Source organism: Canis aureus, chromosome 14 (genome assembly GCF_053574225.1).
Source record: "Canis aureus isolate CA01 chromosome 14, VMU_Caureus_v.1.0, whole genome shotgun sequence".
Taxonomy (NCBI): domain Eukaryota; kingdom Metazoa; phylum Chordata; class Mammalia; order Carnivora; family Canidae; genus Canis; species Canis aureus.
In genome coordinates this window covers 62,427,627-62,452,057 of record NC_135624.1, presented here as the reverse complement: position 1 = coordinate 62,452,057, position 24,431 = coordinate 62,427,627, and the positions used below count along the sequence as shown (strand labels likewise).

The 24,431-nt window shown below is 39.1% G+C and overlaps 1 protein-coding gene across 1 annotated transcript; it reads left to right on the top strand.

Moving 5' to 3' along the window:
- Positions 1–1,350: 1,350 nt before the first annotated feature.
- On the top strand, positions 1,351–22,714 carry LOC144283730 (UDP-glucuronosyltransferase 2B31-like). The gene is made up of 6 exons (XM_077848223.1): positions 1,351–2,133; positions 7,406–7,554; positions 15,398–15,529; positions 17,498–17,585; positions 18,435–18,654; positions 22,041–22,714. The coding sequence occupies exons 1-6, from the start codon at positions 1,362–1,364 to the stop codon at positions 22,318–22,320; spliced, it is 1,641 nt and encodes a 546-aa protein (XP_077704349.1). The 5' UTR covers positions 1,351–1,361; the 3' UTR covers positions 22,321–22,714.
- Positions 22,715–24,431: the final 1,717 nt, after the last annotated feature.

The window sequence follows — 24,431 nt, the reverse complement described above, 5'->3', positions numbered from 1 at the left end:
AGCTGATGGAAATACCAAGGGTCCATCAATAGAGGAATGGATAAAGATGACGTACTATATGGAGACAATGCAATATTATTCCACCACAAACAAAGAATGATATCTTGCCATTGGTGATAACATGGAAAAACTGAGAGGTTGTTACACTAAGTAAAATATGTCAGAAGGAGAAAGACAAATGTCATATGATTTCACTTATATGTGGAATCTAAACAAAACAAATGAATAAACAGTGGAAATATTCACAAATATAGAGAAATGATAGCTTCTAGAAAAAACGGGGAGAGGGAAGGCCAAATGAGTGAAAGGGAATGGGAGATACAGGCTTCCAGGTATGAAATAAATGGAATAAATATCAGGAGAATAAAACATAAAACGCAGGGAACATAGTCAGTAATTGTAGTGACATTGTGTAGTGACAAATGGAATTTACGCCTGTGAGCACACCCTAGCGGATAGACTTGTGGAATCACTATGTTGTAACCGGAAGCTAATTAACATTGTGTGTCACTGTACTTCAATAAAAAGTAATAAAAATGATTTTTATAAAGTTCTCACCAGAAAAAAAGATAAGTGAGTGAGGTGATGGATGAGAATGGTGTAATCTCGTCACAATATATAAAGCGAATCAAGTCATCATGTTGTACACCTGACCACTGCACAATGTTATATCAAGGATATCTCAATAGAGTCAAAAAAATGTTTAAAATAAAATAGTATGCTAATTAAAATAACCAGTCACAAAAGACACTTCATTTATACGAAATGCTCAAGACAGGCAATATATATGACAAAAAAAGCAGACAAAATGCTGACTAAGGCTGGGAAATGCAGAAAATGAAGAGTTCCATTACAGAGTGAAGGTTTCCATTTGGGGTGATGAAAGTGCTCTAAAATTGATCACCGGAGCGGTTGCACAATTCTGTGAATATACTATGAACCCCTGAACCGTACACTTTAAATCTGGCACTTGTACGGTATGGAAGTACATGTCAACCAAATTTTTGTGAACAAAACAAAAACATCTCTCAGGTCATCATAACCAGAAAGATAATTTTCCTGTATAATAACTTTCATTCTTGTGTCAAGAGGACTGCAGTCACCTCGCAGCAGCGTCCTCGACACTCTTCCAAAATATATTACGTAAGACACATGACTTGCACCTTGACTCTTAGCTAGATGATAGGACTAAAATCATCAAACAGACATTACACACATTTGCATACAAACAAAGTCGTCTACTTTGGCTTTTTCCACTTGCCATCCAAATGCTCGGACAGTTCATATAATGTATTTACTTTGAAAGGTAGGAGTTATAGTTTAACTTCCTGATTGATGCTCCTCGGATATAAGTGCAAGCAATGGTAGAAGAAGGCAGGGATTTCAGAAGAAGCAGCGCATCCCCCAGGATGTCTATGAAATGGATTTCAGTGCTTCTGCTGCTACAGCTGAGCTGTTACTTTAGCTCTGGGAGTTGCGGGAAGGTGCTGGTGTGGCCCACGGAATACAGCCACTGGATCAATGTAAAGACAATCCTGGATGAACTTGTCCAGAGGGGTCATGAAGTGACTGTTCTGACATCGTCAGCTTCCATTCTTGTTGATCCGAACAAATTATCTGCTATTAAATTTGAGATTTACTCTGCACATTTATCTAGAGGTGATTTTGAGGCTTTGTTCACTAAAATGCTCAAGATGTGGACATATGATATGCCAAAAGATTCATTTTGGGCGTATTTTTCAGTAATGCAAGAAATTCTTTGGGAATATTATGAGTGTGTTGAGAAGCTCTGTAAAGATGTAGTTTTGAACAAGAAACTCATGACAAAACTACAAGAATCAAAGTTCGATGTCATTCTTGCAGACGCTGTCGGACCCTGCGGTGAGCTGCTGGCTGAGCTCCTTAAAATACCTTTAGTGTACAGTCTCCGTTTCTCTCCAGGCTACGCATTTGAGAAACACCGTGGAGGACTTCCTCTCCCTCCATCCTACGTACCTGTTATTCTGTCAGAATTAACTGATCAAATGACATTCATGGAGAGAGTAAAAAATATGCTGTATGTGCTTTATTTTGACTTTTGGTTCCAAACAATAAATGAGAAGAGTTGGGATCAGTTTTACAGCGAAGTACTAGGTAAGTCATGCTTTTCATTAGTAACATGAAGTCCTAACTCTCCTAGTGCTGGGGAGGAGAGTTTGTAGAAGTACTAAGAGGGAGGAAATTTGTCTTTTAGAAGTAAAATGATGACACGAAAGTATAAAATGATCTCTCAATCTCACAAACACATGCAAAGACTTATATGACAGGGCCAGTTAGAATCCCACTGTCCATTATGGGTACATCACACTCTAGGGAGTCAATAACTGACATTAGAGCACTGAGGAATTCTTGAACCAATGACATATCCATTCCATGTGTTTGTTTGTAATAGCTTTTTTTTTTAATATTTTTTATTTATTTATGGTAGTCACAGAGAGAAAGAGAGAGAGAGAGAGGCAGAGACATAGGCAGAGGGACAAGCAGGCTCCATGCACCAGGAGCCCGACGTGGGATTCGATCCCGGGTCTCCAGAATCACGCCCTGGGCCAAAGGCAGGCGCCAAACCGCTGCGCCACCCAGGGATCCCTGTTTGTAATAGCTTTAAAAAGGGGTTTCTTTGGGTTGCTTTTTAATTTTTTTCTCGGTATTTTATCCTTCCTTGTTGTTTATCAAATACAGGGTGAAAATATTACTTATGCTTGCGTTACTTTTTAGAAGAATTTTAAGTCACAGCATTTTGAATCACGATTTCCTATATAACCCGCACCCCCCCCACAGGCGTAAGTTTCTCCATTATCAACATCCCCCATCAAAGTGGTACATTTGTTGCAACTCATGAACCTACACTGACACATTATTATCATCCAAAGTTCATAGTTTACGTAAGCGTTTACTCTCAGCTTGGTACATTTTATGAGTTTTAAAAATTTATAATGATATGCATCTACCACTATTAGAGTAGTTTCGCTGCTTTAAATTCTTCTCTACTATACTTATTTTCTATATATCCATTTTATTCTACTTTTTCCATCTTAAAAAAAACGGCATTAGAAATTTCACTATCTTGATGAAAGCAGACATGTCAACTGAGGAGTCATATATTTCTAGTACAACTGTCTATAGTATTGAGGATATTATTCCCACTTGTTTCTTCAGTTTCCTTAGTTAAGAATTAAAGTGTTGGGATGCCTGGTGGCTCAGCGGTTAAGCGTCTGCCTTTGGCTCAGGGTGTGATCCCGGGGTCCCGGGACAGAGTCCCACATCAGGCTCCCTGCATGGAGCCTGCTTCACCCTAAGCCTGTGACTCTGCCTCGCTCTCTGTCTCTCATGAATAAATAAATAAATCAAATCTTTTTTAAAAAAGAGAATTAAAGTGATTACATATTACCTGAAAGATTTTTTCATAATTTCCAAGAAAACCTCAGAGTTTTCTTGAAAAATTGAGGATCAAGGGAATAACTTGCTAAATTGTAGAAATTACACTGAGAACTCTAGGGAAAAGTGTTTCCGTTAGTTAATTGACAGGGGAGCTCAAATAATTGTTTACATTTGCATCTGTCACTTTCGCAGCATTTCAGAATAAACAAATGCATGTTTAATTTGACAGTGGCTTAGGTTTAATAATGTTTTATGACTGTGAATACCTCCTTCATAATTCCTTCACCCCAGCCAATTAGAAGGCTATGAGATACAATGGCTATGTTAGACTCAGGAATCTATAGTATGAAGTTTCTAATGATTACATATTCTTTCTTTCACCAGGGCTTATAAATCCTGTTTTAAAGGTCTAAATATTAATGAGGGGAGCACACACACGTTATCAAGTTCACATTAAAAAAAAAAAAAAAAACTGTTACTGCCCTAAAGACAAAATGTGCCACGATTAAGAGTGCACGTATTTATTTCCATACTTGTGGAAAATATTCCAGCTGTTACTTGCAAATATTGTTAATGCATAGATATTATTAAGCCCTTAATATTAACTAATTACAATAGTAAATACAAACCATACCCCCAAAAACTCACAGTTTTCTTGGAAAATCTCAGATCAAGGGAATAACTTGCTAAATTGTAGAAATTACACTGAGTACACGCGGAAAAGGTGTTTCCATTGGTTAATTGATGGGGGGGGGGGCTCAATTGTTTACATTTGCATCTGTTGCTTTTGCAGAATTCAAGAATAAATAAATGCATGGTTAATTTTCATAGTGGCTTAGGTTAACAAATTGGTTGTGAACGTATTACTGTGATGTGAGAATTGAGTCTCTTACACTTTGTCTTTCATATATACATATGATCAACATATATATATGCAAATGTATATATTTGCATCAATACATGTTTGTATCATATATGTGTTCTGCTAGCAAACTACAAATACTTTTAAGCCTTTTTGCTAACTAGTCAAAACTCTTTTCAGAAGGTTCCATAGTATATTAATATTCCATTACTCTCATTTTTTCTACCTGTTGCTTGTTATGAGATTTTTTTACTTTTTTATTTACTCTTATTTTTCTACCAAGTTTTACTTTTTAATTCCAGGATAGTTAACAGAGTGTTATAATACATTCAGGTGTACAATATAGTGATTCAACACTTCCATACATCACTCAGTGCTCATCACAATGAGTTCACTTCTTAATCCCCATCACCAGTGTTACCCATCCCCCACATTCACCTCCCCTCTGATAACCATCAGTCTATTCCCTACATTTAGGGTCTATTTCTTGGTTTCTCTCACTCTTTTTGTATTTTGCTTGTTTGGTTGGTTCATTAAATTCCACATACGAGTGAAATCATATGGTACTCGATTTTCTCTGACTTATTTTGATTAACATTATAGTATTCTCTAGCTCCATCTGCGTCACTGCAAACCTGAAGACTTCATCCTTTTTTTTTTTTTTCTAAGATTTTTTTTTAATTTATTTGAGAGGGAGAGAGAAAATGAAGCAGACTCCATACTGATTGCAGAGCTCCACTCAGGGCAGGATCCCAGGACCACAAGTTCATGACCAGAGCCAAGACCAAGAGTTGGATGCCTAACCAACTGAGCCATCCAGACACCCCAAGATTTCATTCTTTTTATGGATTAGTAATATTCATTGTCTAAATATATCATTTCTTCTTTAGCCATTCTTCAGCTGATGGACACTTGGGCTGTTTCCATAATTTGGCTATTGTAGACAATGCTGCTGTAAACGACCAGGAGCATATGCCCTTTTGAATGAGTATTTTTATAATCTTTGGGTAAATACCTTGTAGTGTAATTCCTAGATCATAAGGTAGTTCACCTTTAACTTTTTGAGAAACCTCCACACTTGTTTTCGTGGCTTTAATTTGAGCCATTTTGCAAGATGTGAGGTGATACCTCATTGTGGTTTTGATTTGCATTTCCCTGATGATGAATGATGATGAACATCTTTGCAAGTGTCTGTTAGCCATCTGGATGTCTTCCTTGGAAAAATAACTATTCGGGGCAGCCTGGGTGGCTCAGTGCTTTAGCACCACCTTCAGCCCAGGCCTGATCCAGGAGATCAGGGATCGAGTCCCACATCAGGTTCCCTTCATGGAGCTTGCTTCTCCCTCTGCCTGTGACTCTGCCTCTCTCTCTCTCTCTCTCTCTCTCTCTCTCTTTCTCTCAGTGTCTCTTATGATTAGATTAATAAAATATTTTTTAAAAATGCATGTTCATGTCTTCTGCCCATTTCTTAACTGCGTTATTTGTTTCCTGGGTGTGGGTGTTGAGTTTGAGAAGTTCTTTATAAATGTTGGATACCATCTCTTTACTGAAAATGTCATTTGCAAATACCTTCTCCCATTCTGTAGGTTGCCTTTTAGTTTTGTTGGTTATTTCCTTGGATGTACAGAAGATTTCTATCTTGATGAAGTCCCAATAGTTCATTTTTGTTTTTGTTTCCTTTGCTACCATCAACATGTCTAGTAAGAAACTGCTCTTGCCGAGGTCAAAGAGATCACTGCGTGTTTTCTTCCCAGGATTTTGATGGTTTCCTGTCTCACGCTTAGGTCTTTCATTCTACCTTGAATTTATTTTTGTGTATACTCTAAGAAAGTGGTCAAGGCAGCCCAGGTGGCTTAGCGGTTTAGCGCTGCCTTCACCCCAGGGCATGACTCTGGAGACCCTCCCAACTCAGACTCCCTGGGTGGAGACTGCTTCTCCCTCTGCCTGTGTCTCTGCCTCTCTCTGTGTCTCTCTCTCTCATGAATAAAAAAATAAAATAAAATAAAATAAAATACAGAATATTTAAAAAGAAGAAAAATAGTGGTCCAGTTTCATTCTTTTGCATGTTGCTGTCCAATTTTCCCGACAACAAGAAACTGTCATTTTCCCATTGGATATTCTTTCCTGCTTTGTCAAAGATTAATTGCCCATATAATTGTGTGTTCATTTCTGGGTTTTCTATGCTCTTCCATTGATCTATGTGTCTATTTTTGTGCCACGACCATACTGTTTTGATCACTATAGCTTTAGTATAACTTGAAGTCTTGAATTGTTATACCTCCAGTTTTTTTTTTTTTTTTTTTTTTTTTTTTCTTTTTCAAGGTTGCATTGGTTATTTGGGAACTTTTGTAGTTCCAACAAGTCTTTGGATTGTTTGTTCCAGTTCTGTGAAAAATGCTGTTGGTATTTTGATAGGGATCGCATTAAATCTAAAGATTGCCTTGGGCAATATAAACAGTTCAATACTATTCTTCCAAGTTTTGTACATGGAATGCTTTTAATCCTCAATTTCTTTCATCAGTATTTTATAGTTTTCAGAGTACAGGTCTTTCACCTCTTTGGTTAAGTTTTATTATTTTTGGTGCAATGGCAAACAGGATTGTTTTCTTAATGTCTCTCTTCTGCTGCATTATTAGTACATAGAAATATAACAGATTTCTGTACACTGATTTGTATCCTGTGACTTTACTGAATTAGTTTATCAGTTCTAGGACTTTTCTGCTTAAGTCCTCAGGGTTTTCTATACAGAGTATCATGCCATCTGCAAATAGTGACAGTTTTATTTCTTCCTGACCAATTTGGATGGTTTTATTTCTTTTCATTGTCTCATTGCTGTAGCCAGGACTTCTAGTCCTATGTTGAATACAAGTGGTAAGGGTGGACATCCTTGTCTTGTGCCTGACCTTAGAGGAGAAGCTCTCAGTTGTTTCCCATTGAGTATGATGTTCACTGTGGGTTTTCCATTTAAGCCTTTATTTTTGAGGTATGTTCCCTCGAAACCAATGTTGCTGAGGGTTTTTATCTCCTTATACATTGTCAAATGCCTTTTCTGCATATGTGGAAATGATCATATACCTTTTATCCTTTTTCTTATTGATGTGATCTGTTTGTTTTTTCCCCCTTCAGGAAGACCCACTACACTATATGAGTTAATGAGGAAAGCTGATATATGGCTCATTCGAACCTACTGGGATTTGGAATTTCCTCGCCCACTCCTACCACATTTTGACTTTGTTGGAGGCTTACACTGCAAACCTGCCAAACCCCTGCCTAAGGTAACTGATTCCTGTTTCTTTTGCTTTGTTTCCTCTGGGCCATTTCATCAGTATTGTAGCTTAAAAAGGTCATTCCTCAACAATATTCATGTGCCCCAACAATATCTGCAGGCAAATCTAATGTTTCCTTGCTATCATTCCAACTTTTACACAATTCCTCATTTGAGATCCGAAAGTTTGATGACTTAGAGCATTAACAGGTTTAATTAATCTATGAGAACATATGTTTTCCGCCACACACCAAGGCCAGACAAAGTCTCAGTAAACCTGAGCACAGAGAAAGCTACACTGTGTATATAATGAGGACCATAAATTCTGTATATTTAATAAAGACCAAATAATTTCTACCACTTATATCTGAAAAAATCTGTAGTATAAAATTGCAATAGTAAACTCTTAGCATATAAGGTAATAATCTTTGAAAAAAGCAATGATGTAATAAATTTTAAGTTGATATTGACCCTTCAAGACATAATTGATAAGCAAGCATCCCTTACTGAATTCCTTGATGGTCTCTTCATCATGCTGTATGTCTATCAGGAAAGAGCCCCTGTGATTACATCAGCCCTTGCCCGATTCCACAAAAGTTTAGGTAAATAACCTTACTCATATATAACTAGCTAATGAGTCTGTTAAACTCAGAAAAGGGTCTAATTACTCTGAAACTAAGATCTTATTCAATGGTTAACCTAATATCGATTTTGATTGCAAAATATTTGGGGGTATATGGTAACTCTCTCAAGGTCTAAATCCTGACGTAAAACTAGCAAAAGTTCTATTCAGTCTAACACAAGTGTCCACCAACAGATAAATCCATAAACAAAATGTATTTACACACAACGGAATATTTGGCCTAAAGTAGAAGAAAATTCTAACACGTACTCCAAGGTGGCAAATCTTCGGGATATTATGCAAAGTGAAAGTGGGCAATCATAAAAAGACAAATACTGTATGATTCCCCTGATATAAGGTATCCAGATCACTCAAATTCACAGAAATAGAAAGTATAATGATGTTTGCTAATGATGGTCAAGGAGGGGGGATTCCTAGGTGGCTTAGCGGTTTAGCACCTACCTTTGGCCCAGTGATCCTGGAGTCCCGGGATTGAGTCCCATTGGGCTCCCTGCATGGAGCCTGCTTCTCCCTCTGCCTGTGTCTCTGCCTCTCTCTCTCTCTCTGTGTCTGCCATGAATAAAAAAATAAAATCTTAAAAAAATAAATATAAAAAATAATACAGATGTTCAAGGAGGGAATGGGTAATTGTTATATAATGGGTATTGAGATCCAGTTTAGCAAGATGAAAAAGTTCTGGTGATTAGTTGACCAACAGTATAAAATATACACACTATTGGACTGCATACTCAGGTATACTTAAAATGATAATTTTTATGTGTAGTTTATCACAATAAGGATAAATACAGGCATTACTCTAATAATTCTTGATAATAATTCTTGATAATACTCTAATAATTCTTGATAATATCTTGTATCTATCTTTAGCTGTTTGTACAAAAATTTTTAAAGATTTATTTATTGGAGGCAGGGCAAGAAGGTGGAAGAGTAGGGTCCCCAGGTCACCTGTCCCCACCGACTTACCTAGGTAACTTTCAAATCATCCTGAAAACCTACAAATTCGGCCTGAGATTTAAAGAGAGAATAGCTGGAATGCTACATTGAGAAGAGTTTGTGCTTCTATCAAGGTAGGAAGATGGAAAAAAAATAAAGAAATATAAAGCATCCAAGGGGGAGGGGCCCCGCGAGGAGCCGGGCTGAGGCCCTGGCGAGAGCTCCCAGGACAAGAGAGCCCGGGCCCAGAGAAGCAGGAGCTGCACCAACCTTCCCTGAGGGAACTGCGCTGGCAGGGAGCTCGGGAAGGCTCCCAGGGGCACTAACAGCACCTGCACCCCGGGGAGAGCACGCAACACCCCGCGGCCGAGCTCCCTAAAGGGCTGGAGTGCGCCCAGCGGGGGCCCAGAAGCAGCTCAGGCGGTGGTTCCATGCAGAGGGGGCTGCGCGGGCCACAGGAGCTTGATTCCTGCGGTGCAGGCCCTGCAGCCCAGGACGTCCAGGGGGCACAGCCCAGGATCCTGCACTCCCCCCGGGACAGGCAGAGGCCGGGAGGGTACAGGACAGCCAGGACGCTCCTGCCCCCGGGTGGCCCCGAGCTGTACAGATTGGCGTCCCCTGCCCCCCGGAGCATCCAGGTCCCTGCGTACTAGGAGCTGCGGTAGTTACTGCAATAGTTACTCCAGAGCTGGAGAGCTGGATGCTGCCACTGTTGTTGTTTCTCCTGGTGTCAACTTGTACCTGGGACGCAGCAGGGCTGACAGGGAGCAGGGGCCTCACAGGATAAACAGCTCCCACTGAGCCGTGCACCTGTCAGGGGGTGGGGCAGCTCCCGCAGGTGCACACACCTGAGAATCAGCACAGCAGGCCCGTCCCCAAGAAGACCAGCTGGAAGGACAGGGGAAGACCATGTTCTCGACCAAGCAGTGCTGGAAAGTTCCAGGGGAATCTGCAACTTACAGTATATAGAATCAGAGGATACTACTCCTTGTTTTTTGTTTCTTGTTTGTCCCCCCCCCCCCATTTTTCTCTTTTTCTTCTTTTTCCAGTACAACTTGTTTTAGCCACTCTGCACTGAGCAAAATGATTAGAAGGAAGAACTCACCACAAAAGAAAGAAACAGAAACAATACTCTGCCACAGTGTTTCGGAATTTGGTTTATAATTCTATGTCACCCAATTCAGAAGCACAATTATAAAGCTACTAGTGGCTCTGGAAGAAATCAAAAGGATTCAAGAGACTTCATGACTGCAGAATTTAGATCTAATCAGGCTGACATTAAAAATCAACTAAATGAGATGCAATCCAAACTGGAGGTCCTAATGATGAGGGTTAATGAGGTGGAAGAAAGAATAAGTGACACAGAGGACAACTTGATGGCAAGGAAGGAAGCTGAGGAAAAAAGAGAAAAACAATTAAAATATCATGAGGATAGGCTAAGGGAAATAAATAACAGCCTCAGAAAGAAAAATCTACATTTAATTGGGATTCCAGAGGGCGCCTAAAGGGCCAGAGGGACAGAAAGTGTATTTCAACAAATCATAGCTGAAAACTTCCCTAACTTGGGAAGGGAAACAGGCATTCAGATCCAGGAGATTGAGAGATTCCCCCCCCTAAAATCAATAAAAACCTCTCAACCCCCAACATTTAATAATGAAACTTGCCATTCCAAACATAAAGAGAAGATCCTTAAAGAAGCAAGAGACAAGAGATCCCTAATGTTTATGGGGAGAAATATTAGGTTAACCACAGCAACCTGGCAGGCCAGAAAGGGCTGGCAGGATATATCCAGGGTCCTAAATGAGAAGAACATGCAACCAAGAATACTTTATCCAGCAAGGCTCTCATTCAGAATAGAAGGAGAGATAAAGAGCTTCCAAGATAGGCAGAAACTGAAAGAATATGGGACCACCAAAAGAGCTCTGCAAGAAATATTAAGGGGGACTCTGTAAAAGAAAAAGGAAGCCCCAGGAAACAATGCACAAAAACAGGGACTGAATAGGTATCATGATGACACTAGGTTCATATCTTTCAATAGTAACTCTGAACATGAATGGGGCACAGGGTTTCAGACTGAATAAAAAAGCAAGACCCATCTATTTGCTGTCTAAAAGAGACTCATTTTAGACAGAAGGACACCTACAGTCTGAAAATAAAAGGTTGGAGAACCATTTACCATTCAAATGGTCCCCCAAAGAAAGCAGGGGTAGCCATCCTCATATCAGATAAATTAAAGTTTATCCCAAAGACTATAGTAAGAGATGAAGAGGGACACTATATCATACTTAAAGGATCTATCCAAGAAGAGGACCTAACAATCATGAATATTTATGCCATGAATGCGGGAGCTGCCAAGTATATCAATCAATTAATAACCAAAGTTAAGACATAGTTAGATAATAATACACTTATACCTGGAGACGTGAACACAGCGCTTTCTACAATTGAGAGATCTTCTAAGCAAACATCCCCAAAGAAACAAGAGCTTTAAATGATACACTGGACCAGATGGATTTCACAGATATCTACAGAACTTTACATCCAAACTCAACTGAATACACATTCTTCCCAGGTGCACATGGAACTTTCTCCAGAATAGACCACATACTGGGTCACAAATCAGGTCTTAACTGATACCAAAAGATTGGGATTATCCCCTGCATATTCTCAGACCACTTGGAAACTTAAACTGATCACAAGAAGTTTGGAAGGATTTCAAACACGTGGAGGTTAAGGACCATCCTGCTAAAAGATGAAAAGGTCAACCAGGAAATTAGAGAAAAATTAAAAAGATTCATGGAAACTAATGAGAATGAAGATACAACCACACAAAATCTTTGGAATACAGCAAAAGCAGTCCTCAGGGGGAAATACATCGCAATACAAGCATCCATCCAAAAACTGGAATGAACTCAAATACAAAAGCTATCCTTGCACCTAAAGGAGCTGGGAGAAGGAACAGCAAATAGATCCTACACCCAGCAGAAGAAGAGAGTTAATAAAGATTCGAGCAGAACTCAACAAAATCGAGACCAGAACTGTGGATTAACCAAACCAGGAGTTGGTTCTTTGAAAGAATTAATGAGATAGATAAATCATTAGCCAGCCTTATTAAAAAGAAGAGAGAGAAGACTCAAATTAATAAAATCATGAATGAGAAAGGAGAGACACCACCACTACCAAGGAAATACAAACGATTTAAAAAACTTATTATGAACAGCTTTATGCCAATAAATTAGGCAATCTAGAAGAAATGGACACATTTCTGGAAAACCACAAACTACCAAAACTGGAACAGGAAGAAATAGAAAACCTAAACAGGCCAATAACCAGGGAGGAAATTGAAGCAGTCATCAAAAGCCTCCCAAGACATAAAAGTCCAAGGCCAGATGGCTTCCCAGGGGAATTCCATTAAACGTTTAAAGAAGAAACCATACCTATTCTCCTAAAGCTGTTTGGAAAGGTAGAAAGAGATGGAGTACTTCCAAACTCATTCTATGAGGCCGTCATCATCTTAATTCCAAAACCAGACAAAGACCCTACCAAAAAGAAAAATTATAGACCAATATTCCTGGTGAACACGGATGCAAAAACTCTCAACAAGCCAATAGGATCCAACAGTACATTAGGAATATTATTCACCATGACCAAGTGGGATTTATCCCTGGGATGCAAGGCTGGATCAACACTCATAAAGCAATCAATGTGATTGATCATTTCAACCAGGGAAAAAACAAGAACCATATGATCCTCTCAAAAGATGCAGAGAAAGCATTTGACAAAATACAGCATCCATTCCTGATCAAAAGTCTTCAGAGTGTAGGGATAGAGGGAACATTCCTCCGCATCTTAAAAGCCATCTAAAAAGCCCACAGCAAATATCATTCTCAATGGGGAAACACTGGGAGCCTTTCCCCTAAGATCAGGAACACGACAGGGATGTCCACTCTCACCACTGTTATTCAACATAGCACTGGAAGTCCTAGCCTCAGCAATCAGACAACAAAAAGAAATAAAAAGCATTCACATTGGCAAAGAAGAAGTCAAACTCTCCCTCTTCACAGATGACATGATACTGTACGCAGAAAACCCAAGACTCCACCCCAAGATTGCTAGAACTCATACAGCAATTCGGCAGTGTGGCAGGATACAAAATCAATGCCCAGAAATCAGTGTCATTTCTATACACAACAAGGAGACTGGAGAAAGAGAAATTAAGGAGTCAATGTCATTTACAATTGCACCTAAAAACATAAGATACTTAGGAATAAACCTAACCAAAGAGGTAAAGGATTGATACCCTAAAAACTACAGAACACTTCTGAAAGAAATTGAGGAAGACACAAAGAGATGGAAAAATATTCCATGCTCATGGATTGGCAGAATTAATATTGTGAAAATGTCAATATTACCCAGGGTAATTTACACGTTTAATGCAATCCCTATCAAAATACCATGGGCTTTCTTCAGAGAGTTGGAACAAATCATCTTAAGATTTGTGTGGAATCAGCAAAGACCCCGAATAGCCAGGGGAATATTAAAAAAGAAAACCATAGCTGGGGGCATCACAATGCCAGATTTCAGGTTGTACTACAAAGCTGTGGTCATCAAGACAGTGTGGTACTGGCACAAAAACAGACACAGAGATCAATGGAACAGAACAGAGAACCCAGAAGTGGACCCTGAACTTTATGGTCAACTAATATTCGATAAAGGAGGAAAGACTATCCACTGGAAGAAAGACAGTCTCTTCAATAGATGGTGCTGGGACAATTGGACATCCACATGCAGGAGAATGAAACTAGACCACTCTCTTGCACCAGACACAAAGATAAACTCAAAATGGATGAAAGATCTAAATGTGAGACAAGATTCCATCAAAATCCTAGAGGAGAACACAGGCAACATCCTTTTTGAACTTGGCCACAGCAACGTCTTGCAAGATACATTCATGAAGGCAAGAGAAGCAAAAGCAAAAATATGAACTATTGGGACTTCATCAAGATAAGAAGCTTCTGCACAGTAATAGACACAGTCAACAAAACTAAAAGACAACCTACAGAATGGGAGAGGCTATTTGCAAATGACGTATCAGATAAAGGGCTAGTTTCCAAGATCTACAAAGAACTTATTAAACTCAACAGCAAAGAAACAAACAATCCAATCATGAAATGGGCAAAAGACATGAAGAGAAATCTCACAGAGGAAGACATAGACATGGCCAACACGCACATGAGAAAAATACTCCGCATCACTTGCCATCAGGGAAATACAAATCAAAACCACAATAAGATACCACCTCACACCAGTGAGAATAGGGAAAATTAACAAGGCAGGAAACAACAAATGTTGGAGAGGATGTGGAGAAAGGGGAACCCTCTTGCACTGTTGGTGGGAATGTGAACTGGTGCAGCCACTCTGGAAAACAATGTCGAGGTTCCTCAGAGTTAAAAATAAATCTACCCTATAACCCAGCACTGCTGGGGATTTACCCCAAAGATACAGATGCAATGAAACGCCGGGACACCTGCACCCCGATGTTTCTAGCAGCAATGTCCACAATAGCTAAACTGTGGAAGGAGCCTCGGTGTCCATCGAAAGATGATGGATAAAGAAGCTGTGGTTTATGTATACAATGGAATATTCCTCAACCATTAGAACGACAAATACCCACCATTTGCTTCAACGTGGATGGAACTGGAGGGTATTATGCTAAGTGAAATACGTCAATCAGAGAAGGACAAAGATTATATGGTCTCATTCATTTGAGAAATATAAAAATTAGTGAAAGGGAATAAAGGGAAAGGAGAGAAAATGAGTGGAAATATCAGTGAGGGTGACAAAACGTGAAAGACATCTAACTGGGAGAGAACAAGGGGTAGTGGAAAGGGAGGTGGGTGGGATGTTGGGGTGACTGGGTGATGGGCACTGAGTGGGGCATTGGCGGAAAGAGCACTGGGTGTTATGGTATATGTTGGCAAATTGACTCCAATAAAAAATTTTTTTAAAGATATACTTATTAATTTATATGAGAGAGAGAGAGAGACTGCACATGGGGTGGGGAGCAGAAGGAGAGAGAGAACACCCAGGAAAGTCCCCACTGGGCACAGAGCTAGACCCAGGGCTCAATCTCACAATCCCGCAATCATAACCTGAGCCCAAATCAAGAGTCGGATGCTGAAACGACTGAGCCTCCCACGCAACCTCATAGAAATTCATTCAGTGGTGTTTGCTATGCTGTTTCTCCTTTTTGATGGAGTTAACTTTTTCTTCACAGGAAATGGAAGAGTTTGTCCAGAGCTCTGGAGAAAACGGTATTGTGGTGTTTTCTCTAGGGTCAATGGTCAATAACATGCCAGAGGAAAGAGCCAATGTGATCGCATCAGCCCTTGCCCAGATTCCACAAAAGGTTAGATAGAGTATCTTAATTGTATACAACTACTTAATGAGGCTGTTAAACTCTGTAAAGGGCCGGATTACCCTTTCCTTCATGACATGAACATCATTATGATAGCTCCAATTTACCTCAAACATGAGGAAAATATAAATGGCAGATGCTAAAGTACTACAGAAGCTGTTTTGACAATAACTTTGGCATTAACATTGAGATTGGAAAGAAATATATTTAGGACATTGAGATTGGAAAGAAATATATTTAGGACATTGAGATTGGAAAGAAATATATTTAGGACGTGCAGAGTAAAGCTTGGTATTGTAATGTGTCCTGGGCAGGTATAGCAATGACCAAATTCTGTCTGTCATTCTTTCCTTTTCCTTACAAGATGTGCATTCCTTTCAAGATTTCCAAGGGCACTGCCTACCTCATAGCTGTTGTCAGAAAGGAGTTAAATTTCAACAGTTATGTTAAAGAGGAACTGATAAAAGTCTGAAAAGCACCCTGCAGTTTACCCTTATCAGATAATCCAGGTTTCTCTTCCTTCCCCTAAATTTTGAGATAAGCCTCCTCAGTGTGCTGTTCAGAAAAACAATCACCAAACTATGTCTAGGCTTTCCTCCAGCCAAGATGACTTAGAGAAAGAGAAAAATTGACATGACTGATGAAATGGGCCCTATTACGAGTGAAAGAGTAAGATCAATGAAAAGGGAGAAGATGGGTCCACTCCTCAAGGTGACCAAGTGCTTATTAATATCTGGTTCCAAAGGACTCTAACTTATCAGAATAATAACTGCTCCCGATTAAGGAAGGAAAAAGAAACATATTAAGGAGTCAACCGGAAAGAAAGCCTAGCATGGGAAAGTTTCATATGCCTCTTTCTACATAAACTACAGTAGTAAATTCTTTTCCAATACATAGAATGCACCTGGCATATTTGGGTATTTGTGAACTACTTTTCGGTCACTGTAATAGTTTCTCCTTATGCTAATTTTTGCTTACCATCGCAAGTTACTTTAACATGCATATAGCAAATATATGCTACCCAATGTAAACTATAATCCAGTTATGAGGATTGCTGGGAAATTCTAAAATCAGAGTCTATTTAGTACTGGCAATGGAAATTGCTTGGGCATAGATTTCATATCAATCAATGCTGTCAGTGCTTTGTAGTGCATCACTGAAATGTCAAGAACCAGTTCAATAAAACTTAGCACCACTACACTTTGGAGTTTTTTTGACACGTACACTGTTATTTCTGAAGTGCCAACAGGCTTTTCTTCCCACATGTAAAGAACTGCCAAACCAAGAAATACTAATAATATTCTGCATTCATGTAAAAAAATTACCTTTTTCTTGGAAGTAGTGCCTAATCATTAGTAATGTGAAAGAAGTTAAACGTACTAAGGAGAAATTATTGATATTAATGAATTACTATAAGCAGAATTACTGTTTCCAAAGCAGCAGATTACACATTTAGCTTTTTTGGGTATCAAAACATGTAAAACTCAAATAAAATAGCTTATGGAACAAGTGGCTATGAACAAGTGGATATAAGGGAACGTCCTTCTGTATCACTTAAAAAGATGTAAATAGGTTGGTATTACATTGGAAGATGAAAGCAATGATAACAGACAAAGGTGTGGATCTTAGTAATTTCCTACTCGTTTGCACTAGAATTATAGTAACTGCCTAAAAATTTCTTAAATGCTTCTTTTGTCCTTTATAATCTCATCTGTCTAATACTCATGAGTGAAATATTATGATTACATTCATATTTACTTGAATATAAAAATAAGTAACAAAATGGCGGTATTCTTACTATATTAGTGTCTTAGTAGTCTCATTTTTAATATCTTTTGTCCTTGTTATTTATCAGTCAATGAAAGGATTCTAACTAGATCATCTCTTAATTTCTTTAAAATGTTCACAAGCTATAACTTCAAAGTTCAACTCATGAGATAAGGTATTTTTCTTTCTAAGGTTCTATGGAGATTTGATGGCAAGAAACCAGACACCTTAGGGCCAAATACTCGGCTGTATAAGTGGATTCCCCAGAATGACCTTCTTGGTAAGAATCTGGAAAATATTGAACTGAAAGGAACTCTAAACAAAATGATAACAGTTCACCAAAAAGCAATCTGACTGAGCATTTACTACTCAAACACTCAAAACTAAAACTTAACTTTCTTATATTTGTTTTGCAGACCTAGAGGGAAAAAGATAAGCTGCAACAGTTGGCATGTTGTTATACACAGTCCCATTCCTTAGGGCCAGAATCAAAGTACCTGTATTTCAGCTGTAATTACTGCTCCCACATAATTTGTTACTAACTACCTAGAACATCGCTCTGTCTCCGAATTTTCCCACCTTATTCCTATCCTTTCTCCTTCTGCATGGGTATTCAGTGCCAATGAAAAATAATAGCCTCTCTTTTATTACCAGTGACCCTACATTTTCTCTAGAAAAATACCATAATCTTTTCCATGAAGTCACAACACATTTCATGATAAAGTGCTATCTTTCCTTCCCCTGATTTGAGCCACCAGCATCACACTTCCTGCTGCCTTGACACCCTACATGTGAAACTCAGTGACTTTACTGTGCCTTTAAGAGAATATGTTCTAACATGCCACCTGCCTTTCTTTTTTTTGCACCCTTTCCCTTTTTTTGGTGATAACCAGAATGTTATCGTTCAATTTGTCTGTCCAGCAATCTTGTATTCATTTTTCAAGTTACAAGCACCACACCAATCTTCATTTACCTCTCCAGCACATTTATGTGCTTCTTGCGCTGAGAGCCAAAAGACATTTGAATGCTGTTTCATGTTTATATAATAACATATGTCTTATGTTGCCCAATTCTCATTTGATTTCTAAGACTTACAGTTAATAATGTGCTGAGATTCATCCAATCCTAGGTCATCCGAAAACCAAAGCCTTTATAACCCATGGTGGAACCAACGGCATCTATGAGGCGATCTACCACGGGATCCCCATGGTGGGCATTCCCTTGTTTGCCGATCAAGCTGATAACATTGTTCACATGAAAGCTAAGGGAGCAGCTATCAGACTGGACTTCAGCACAATGTCTAGTGCAGACTTGCTCGATGCATTGAGGACGGTCATTAATGACCCTTCGTGAGTATTACTTTTTTTTTTCAATAGATGGAATTTATTGATAGATTCTTCAGTCAACGGTGGCTGTGAGTTTCCTCCCATTCTTAAGAGGCTAATTTGGAAAGAAGCCAAGTGATAGAACGGATCTTAAATCTACTTTTATTTTCAACCAGACATTTATTTCACAGTTGCATTTAAATCCCTTTGACTTAATGGGCAACCAATTACTGCAACAATTTTCTACATACACAAATGCAAACTATTATAGAGTAACTGTAAGAACATTTCAAAGTTCCTATGATAGAAACCATAGAATGAAAGAATGAAGAACTTGAAGTCATGTAAACTGACTTTCAATTCAGTACCAAAATTTCCAAAGCTATAAATCTCTTTTTGCTCAAACATTGATTTTGATTCTCATTGTTAATATATTTTATAATATGTAATTTGTGTACCATAAAACTAAAAGTATAAAACTCAAATACGTGTAGTGTATTATGGAATTATGAAACCATCACCATAATCTAAGTTTGGGACACTTTCATTAGCCCAAGAAGAAATCACATACGACTGACTTAGAAGTCTTTGCCCATTTCTCTTGCCTCAAGTAAACATTAATCTACTTCTGTCTCTACAAATTGCTGTATTCTGGGTGTTTCATACAAGTGGAATCATACCACTTATGGGCTTTGCATGTGGCTTCTTTCATTTGGCATGTTTTTGAGTTTCATTCGTGTGGTAGTTTTGTATTGCTGAATGATAAATATCCTATGGTATGGATATGCTACAATCTATCCATGTATCAGTTCGTGAACATTTGGGTTATTTCCACATTTAGGTATTATAAATATTGCTACACATTTATTGTGTGAACAAAATTTTTCACTTCTTTTGGGTAGACATCTAGGAGTAGAATTTTGGGTAGACTTCTAAGCCACAGATTATCTCTATAGGAGCTGCCAAATTGATGTCCAAATAAGTTGCACTATTTTACATTTCCACCAGCTAAGTATGGGAGATTCAAGTTCTCCACATCACTTTCAACACTTGCTATCATCTTTTTTATTACAGCCATCCTAGTGGGTCTCTCCTTGTGGTCTTCATTTTCATTTCTCTTACAGCCAAAGTTACAAAACATCTTTTCATGTACTTATTGTCATTCACATATCAGAAATACTGAAAAATGTATTATGGGGAGAAAATGGTAGAGTAATTGCATAATAAAAATACCTTAAAACAAGAGAGAAAGGTAAAGAAATATAAGGCAGGTTGGCCAAATAGAAAACAAAACAGACTAAGACAGTAGATGAAAATATAAATATGCCAAGACATTAAATCTAAACAGACTAAATAATTTAAAGACAAAGATTGTCAGAACACATTTTTTATACTATACGCCAGTTATAAGACATGTTCAAATAGAAATGCGCAAAAGATTGTAAGTACGAGAAGGTAGGAAATGATCTATTCTAGCAGTAACCGCAGAAAGATGTTGGGCCCATGCTAATATCAGACACACTAGTCCAGAGTCACCAACAAAAATAAAGAGAAGTATTTCATAATGATGAATAGATTGATCTTTCAAAACAGTACAAATTACCAATTAGTGGCGCCTACTACAAAAAAACATCAAAATGCAGTAGAAGGGGGCCAAAGAACAAACATTCAAATTTACAGTCATAATATTGAATTTTTAAACATCTTTCTCAGAAACATAGAAAAATAAGATCAAAACAAGGGAAAAACGATAACAAGATAATGGAAGGGAGAAATACCTAAGTGTTTTGAAGGACACAATTTAAAAATGCAACCCATTGACATATATATATATATATATCAACAGAGAATACCCATTTTTCAAGAATGGAATAGATACTGGAATTAACCGTACGTGGGCCATAAACCAAAAGGAATTTTGAAAAATATAAATCATCAAGAGCACACTGTTCAGCTCTACTGGGATTCACTTAGAATCATCAAAAAGAAAGACAACTAAAACCTCTCTACATTTTGGAAATTCAGCAATATACTTCTACATAACTCAGCCAATAAAGAAATCCTACTCATAAATACACCTCTTCTCCGCAATTCCACTTCTACATATATACAAACACATGTACAAACATGTAAACCAAAAGATACAAGATTTTTATGGCAGCATTGGTAGTAATGGCCAAACGGTTAGTAACACAAATGGCTATTGACCGTTAAATGATGAAATCACCTGCGGTATTGCCAAACAATGGAATACCATACAGTGCGAGAAGTAACCAACGACTCTTACACAAAAGACAAAAGGAAATGAGTGCTCACTTCATATTCTAACACATAAATAATAAAAACTAATGTATGATGACTGAAAGGATCAGGGCAGACGGGGTGCTTCTGGGTAGCTTGTGACACCCCATACCAACATCTTAGTAGTAGGTACATTATTACATCCACTTCACAATAATATTCTAGCTGATTTTGAATGTATGGGTATTCCGTGAAGACTATGTGCATATTTCTTATGTAATACGCCTAAAGGTCATTTTGGAAAATAAATCATGTTTTCAAGTTCTGGGTTGCAAATAGCAAAACACATACACACAGACACAAACAGAACAAATGTGTGTAGGTGCTAGGATAGTGTGGCCCAGAAAAGTCTCTCTGAGACGGGACACAAAGCTGGGTCATCCATCCAGAGGTAGAAGCAGCCTTGGGGTTTGGCAGGGAAGTGTCCAGCAGGGACCGAGGAACCAGAAAGTGCAAAGGTGCTGGCTGAGGTGGGATACGTCTGGCAACTTCAGTGACCTGCAAGCAAGCCTGCGGCAGAGTGTACGTGGGACAAAGGGACAGGAAACGAAGTTGCCGGGTGTCTGTATTTGCAAGATCCTAGAGTCCAACATCCATACTTGAATTTTACTGTAGGTAGTGAGAAGCCAGTTGGAAATTTTTAGTAGGGAAGTGTCACAATCTGATGTCTGTTTTCAAAAATCAGAATGGCTACATGATGGAAAATAAAGAGTAGAGGATAGAAGAATGGAAGGACGAGCCCCGGTGAGACGGCATTTTACTCACCATGACGCAGGTCCCTCTCCTGCTTCAGGAGGATCATTCTCTAAGTGCGTTTCCACCATCTCTTTTGTAGCTGATACAAGGGCTCCTATCCTTTTCTCTGTTACAAAAGATCAAACTACCCTAACTTCCATTTCTACTTTTCAAAACATTTGGCACTCAGAAAATTCCAATTTAAAAGCAAAAAATCCTATGAGGACCCAAATAAAAAACACACGACTTCTGTAACTCTATGGCACCTGTTTTGAATCATTTGTATGGCACTTTTGAAAGACCTCTCATGGGAATTCTTTGGTTTGGCAAATTAACTTCCTTTCAATGTCGGCATCTTTACGTCTCTCCCTTAGGTACAAAGAGAATGCTATGAAGTTATCAGGAATTCACCACGATCAGCCTATAAAGCCCTTGGACCGGGCAGTCTTCTGGATCGAGTATGTCATGCGCCACCAAGGAGCCAAGCACCTGCGGCCAGCCTCCCATGACCTCACCTGGTTCCAGTACCACTCCTTGGATGTGATTGGGTTTCTGCTGGCCTGTGTGGCAACTGCTATATTTGTTACCACACAATGTTGTCTGTTTTGTTGTCGGAAGGTCGCAAAAACTGGGAAGAAGATAAAAAAGGAGTAGTCGTATCTGAGGCCTCCAGCTGGTCGGCCTCCTAGACGGGCTCCTCCGGCTTCTGCCAGCAAGGAGTTATGATGCAAAGTTCCCCTCCCTGTGAAGAAACAACTCCTCAACTTAGCTTCTGAGATCAACATCTGCTCTCAAGGGATTTATTGCCTGTTTAAGAGTCAGAAATATGTCATGCCAACAGAAAAACTGGCAAATTAAAATTAAATTTAAATAAAACTCTACGGGAATTTACAGAAACTTATTATTCTAAGTGGAAAGTCATCCCCCTCCAAAACTTACTGAGCTTACCTGTGTTTCCAACATTGGGCATGAATATAAGAACATTAAGTAGGCTATTCACAATATCACTGTTACTGTGCAAATAAATACTCAGAATATTTTCACTTCATTTTGGTGCAAAATTTGTCGTTTTGTCCTTTGCTAGAGAAACTACAGATAGTTAAAGTTGTATAAAATGACTTACCCATCCATTTTGTTTTGGGTGACCACTAATTCTCCTGGGCTTTTATGGTGTACCCAGCCTGAGCATCACTCCTTACCCTAGGACATGGCAAGTTGATGGCCTTCGACCACCTTGTCAGTATCCTGTGCAATGTCGGTGAATTTAGAAATATAGCAGCTGTTTCCTATTATAAAACTGAGCTATTGGGCACCTCAGTCCATTAAGCTACTCACTCTCGGTTTGAGCAGAGGTCATGGTCTCAGAGTTGTGGGATCAAGCCCAGCACGCCTCTGGCAGGCCTGCCACAGCTTCCTCTTCCCCGATCCCCTCCCACCGGGATGGTGACCAGCCTGCAGATGGATGTCGGGTGCTGGGGTCCCCTGGGGTCCTCAGCCTCTGCAGACTGTCCAAGTACCGGGGACCCCGGGGCCTGGGCCTCCCTCCAGGGAGCAGCCGGGCCGGCCCGTGGCCCTGGGAGCCTCCCCTGGCTCCTGGCCTGGAGCAGTGACAGACGCTGAAGGGCAGCGGCTTCGCTCCACGAACACGTTTTGACTTTTATTTCCGTTTCAAGTGGTAGACGAAGTCCTACAGAAGTAAGCGCTTAGAACGGGAATTGTTTTAGTTCTCCGGGAAGTGGTCCTTCTAGTGAATATTTTGAATTAATGCCAAAGCGAGATAAGGGAACCGCGTCAACATTCTGTAGCTTCTCTCTAAACGGCTGATGGTTTTCCTTCAGGTTAGCTTCAGGGTCCACTGTGTGTTGTACACATGCAACATTTTCTAAACTCTCCACTAGGTTTGGCTTGCTTTGCAAGTTTCCAGTCCAAGTCCCGACCTTCTGCCTCCCAGGGACCTGTTCTCCTTACACAATGTGGCTTTTATTTTGGCTTTCCTGTATGCTCAGAACCCCACATGCAATTTTGAGCTGAAGTGCAATTGTCACCACTCTTGTCTCCTTCCCAATCTCAGGTGAAAAACTTTGACTATGTCACTCCATAAAGTGTAATAATGTGCATAATGTAGGAGTCCCAGAAAAAAGAGATAGAAAAAGAGGCAGAGGTTTATCTGAGCAAATTATAGCTGAAAACTCCCCTAATATGGGAAAAGATGCAGACACCCAAATCCAGGAGACACAGAGAACTCCCATCTAAATCAGCAAAAGCGGGGAAACACTAAGGCATATTGTAATACAATTTGCAAAACACAAAAATAAAGAAAGAATCTTGAAAGCACCAAGGGAAAAGAAATCCCTAAACCTCTAACGGAAGAGGAAACTGGTTAGCAACCGATTTCTCCACAGAAATTTAGCAGGTCAGAGAAGAGTGGCATGGTATATTCAACGTGCTGAATGAGAAAAATATGTAGCCAAGAATACTCTATCCAGCAAAGCCTCCATTCAGAATAGAAGGAGAAATGAAAAGTTTCCAGGACAAAAAAACAAAACAAACAAACAAAAAACCTAGAGGAGTTCATGACCACTAAACCAGTCCCACAATAAATATTAAATGGGACTCTTTTCAGTGGGAAAAAAATTCTAAAACTGTCAAAGACTAGCAACAAACAGAGAGAATCTCAGGAATCAGTGAAAAAAAAAAAAACAAGCAAAAAAAATAGCACTAAGTACATATCTATCAATAATTACTCTGAATGTAAATGAACTAAA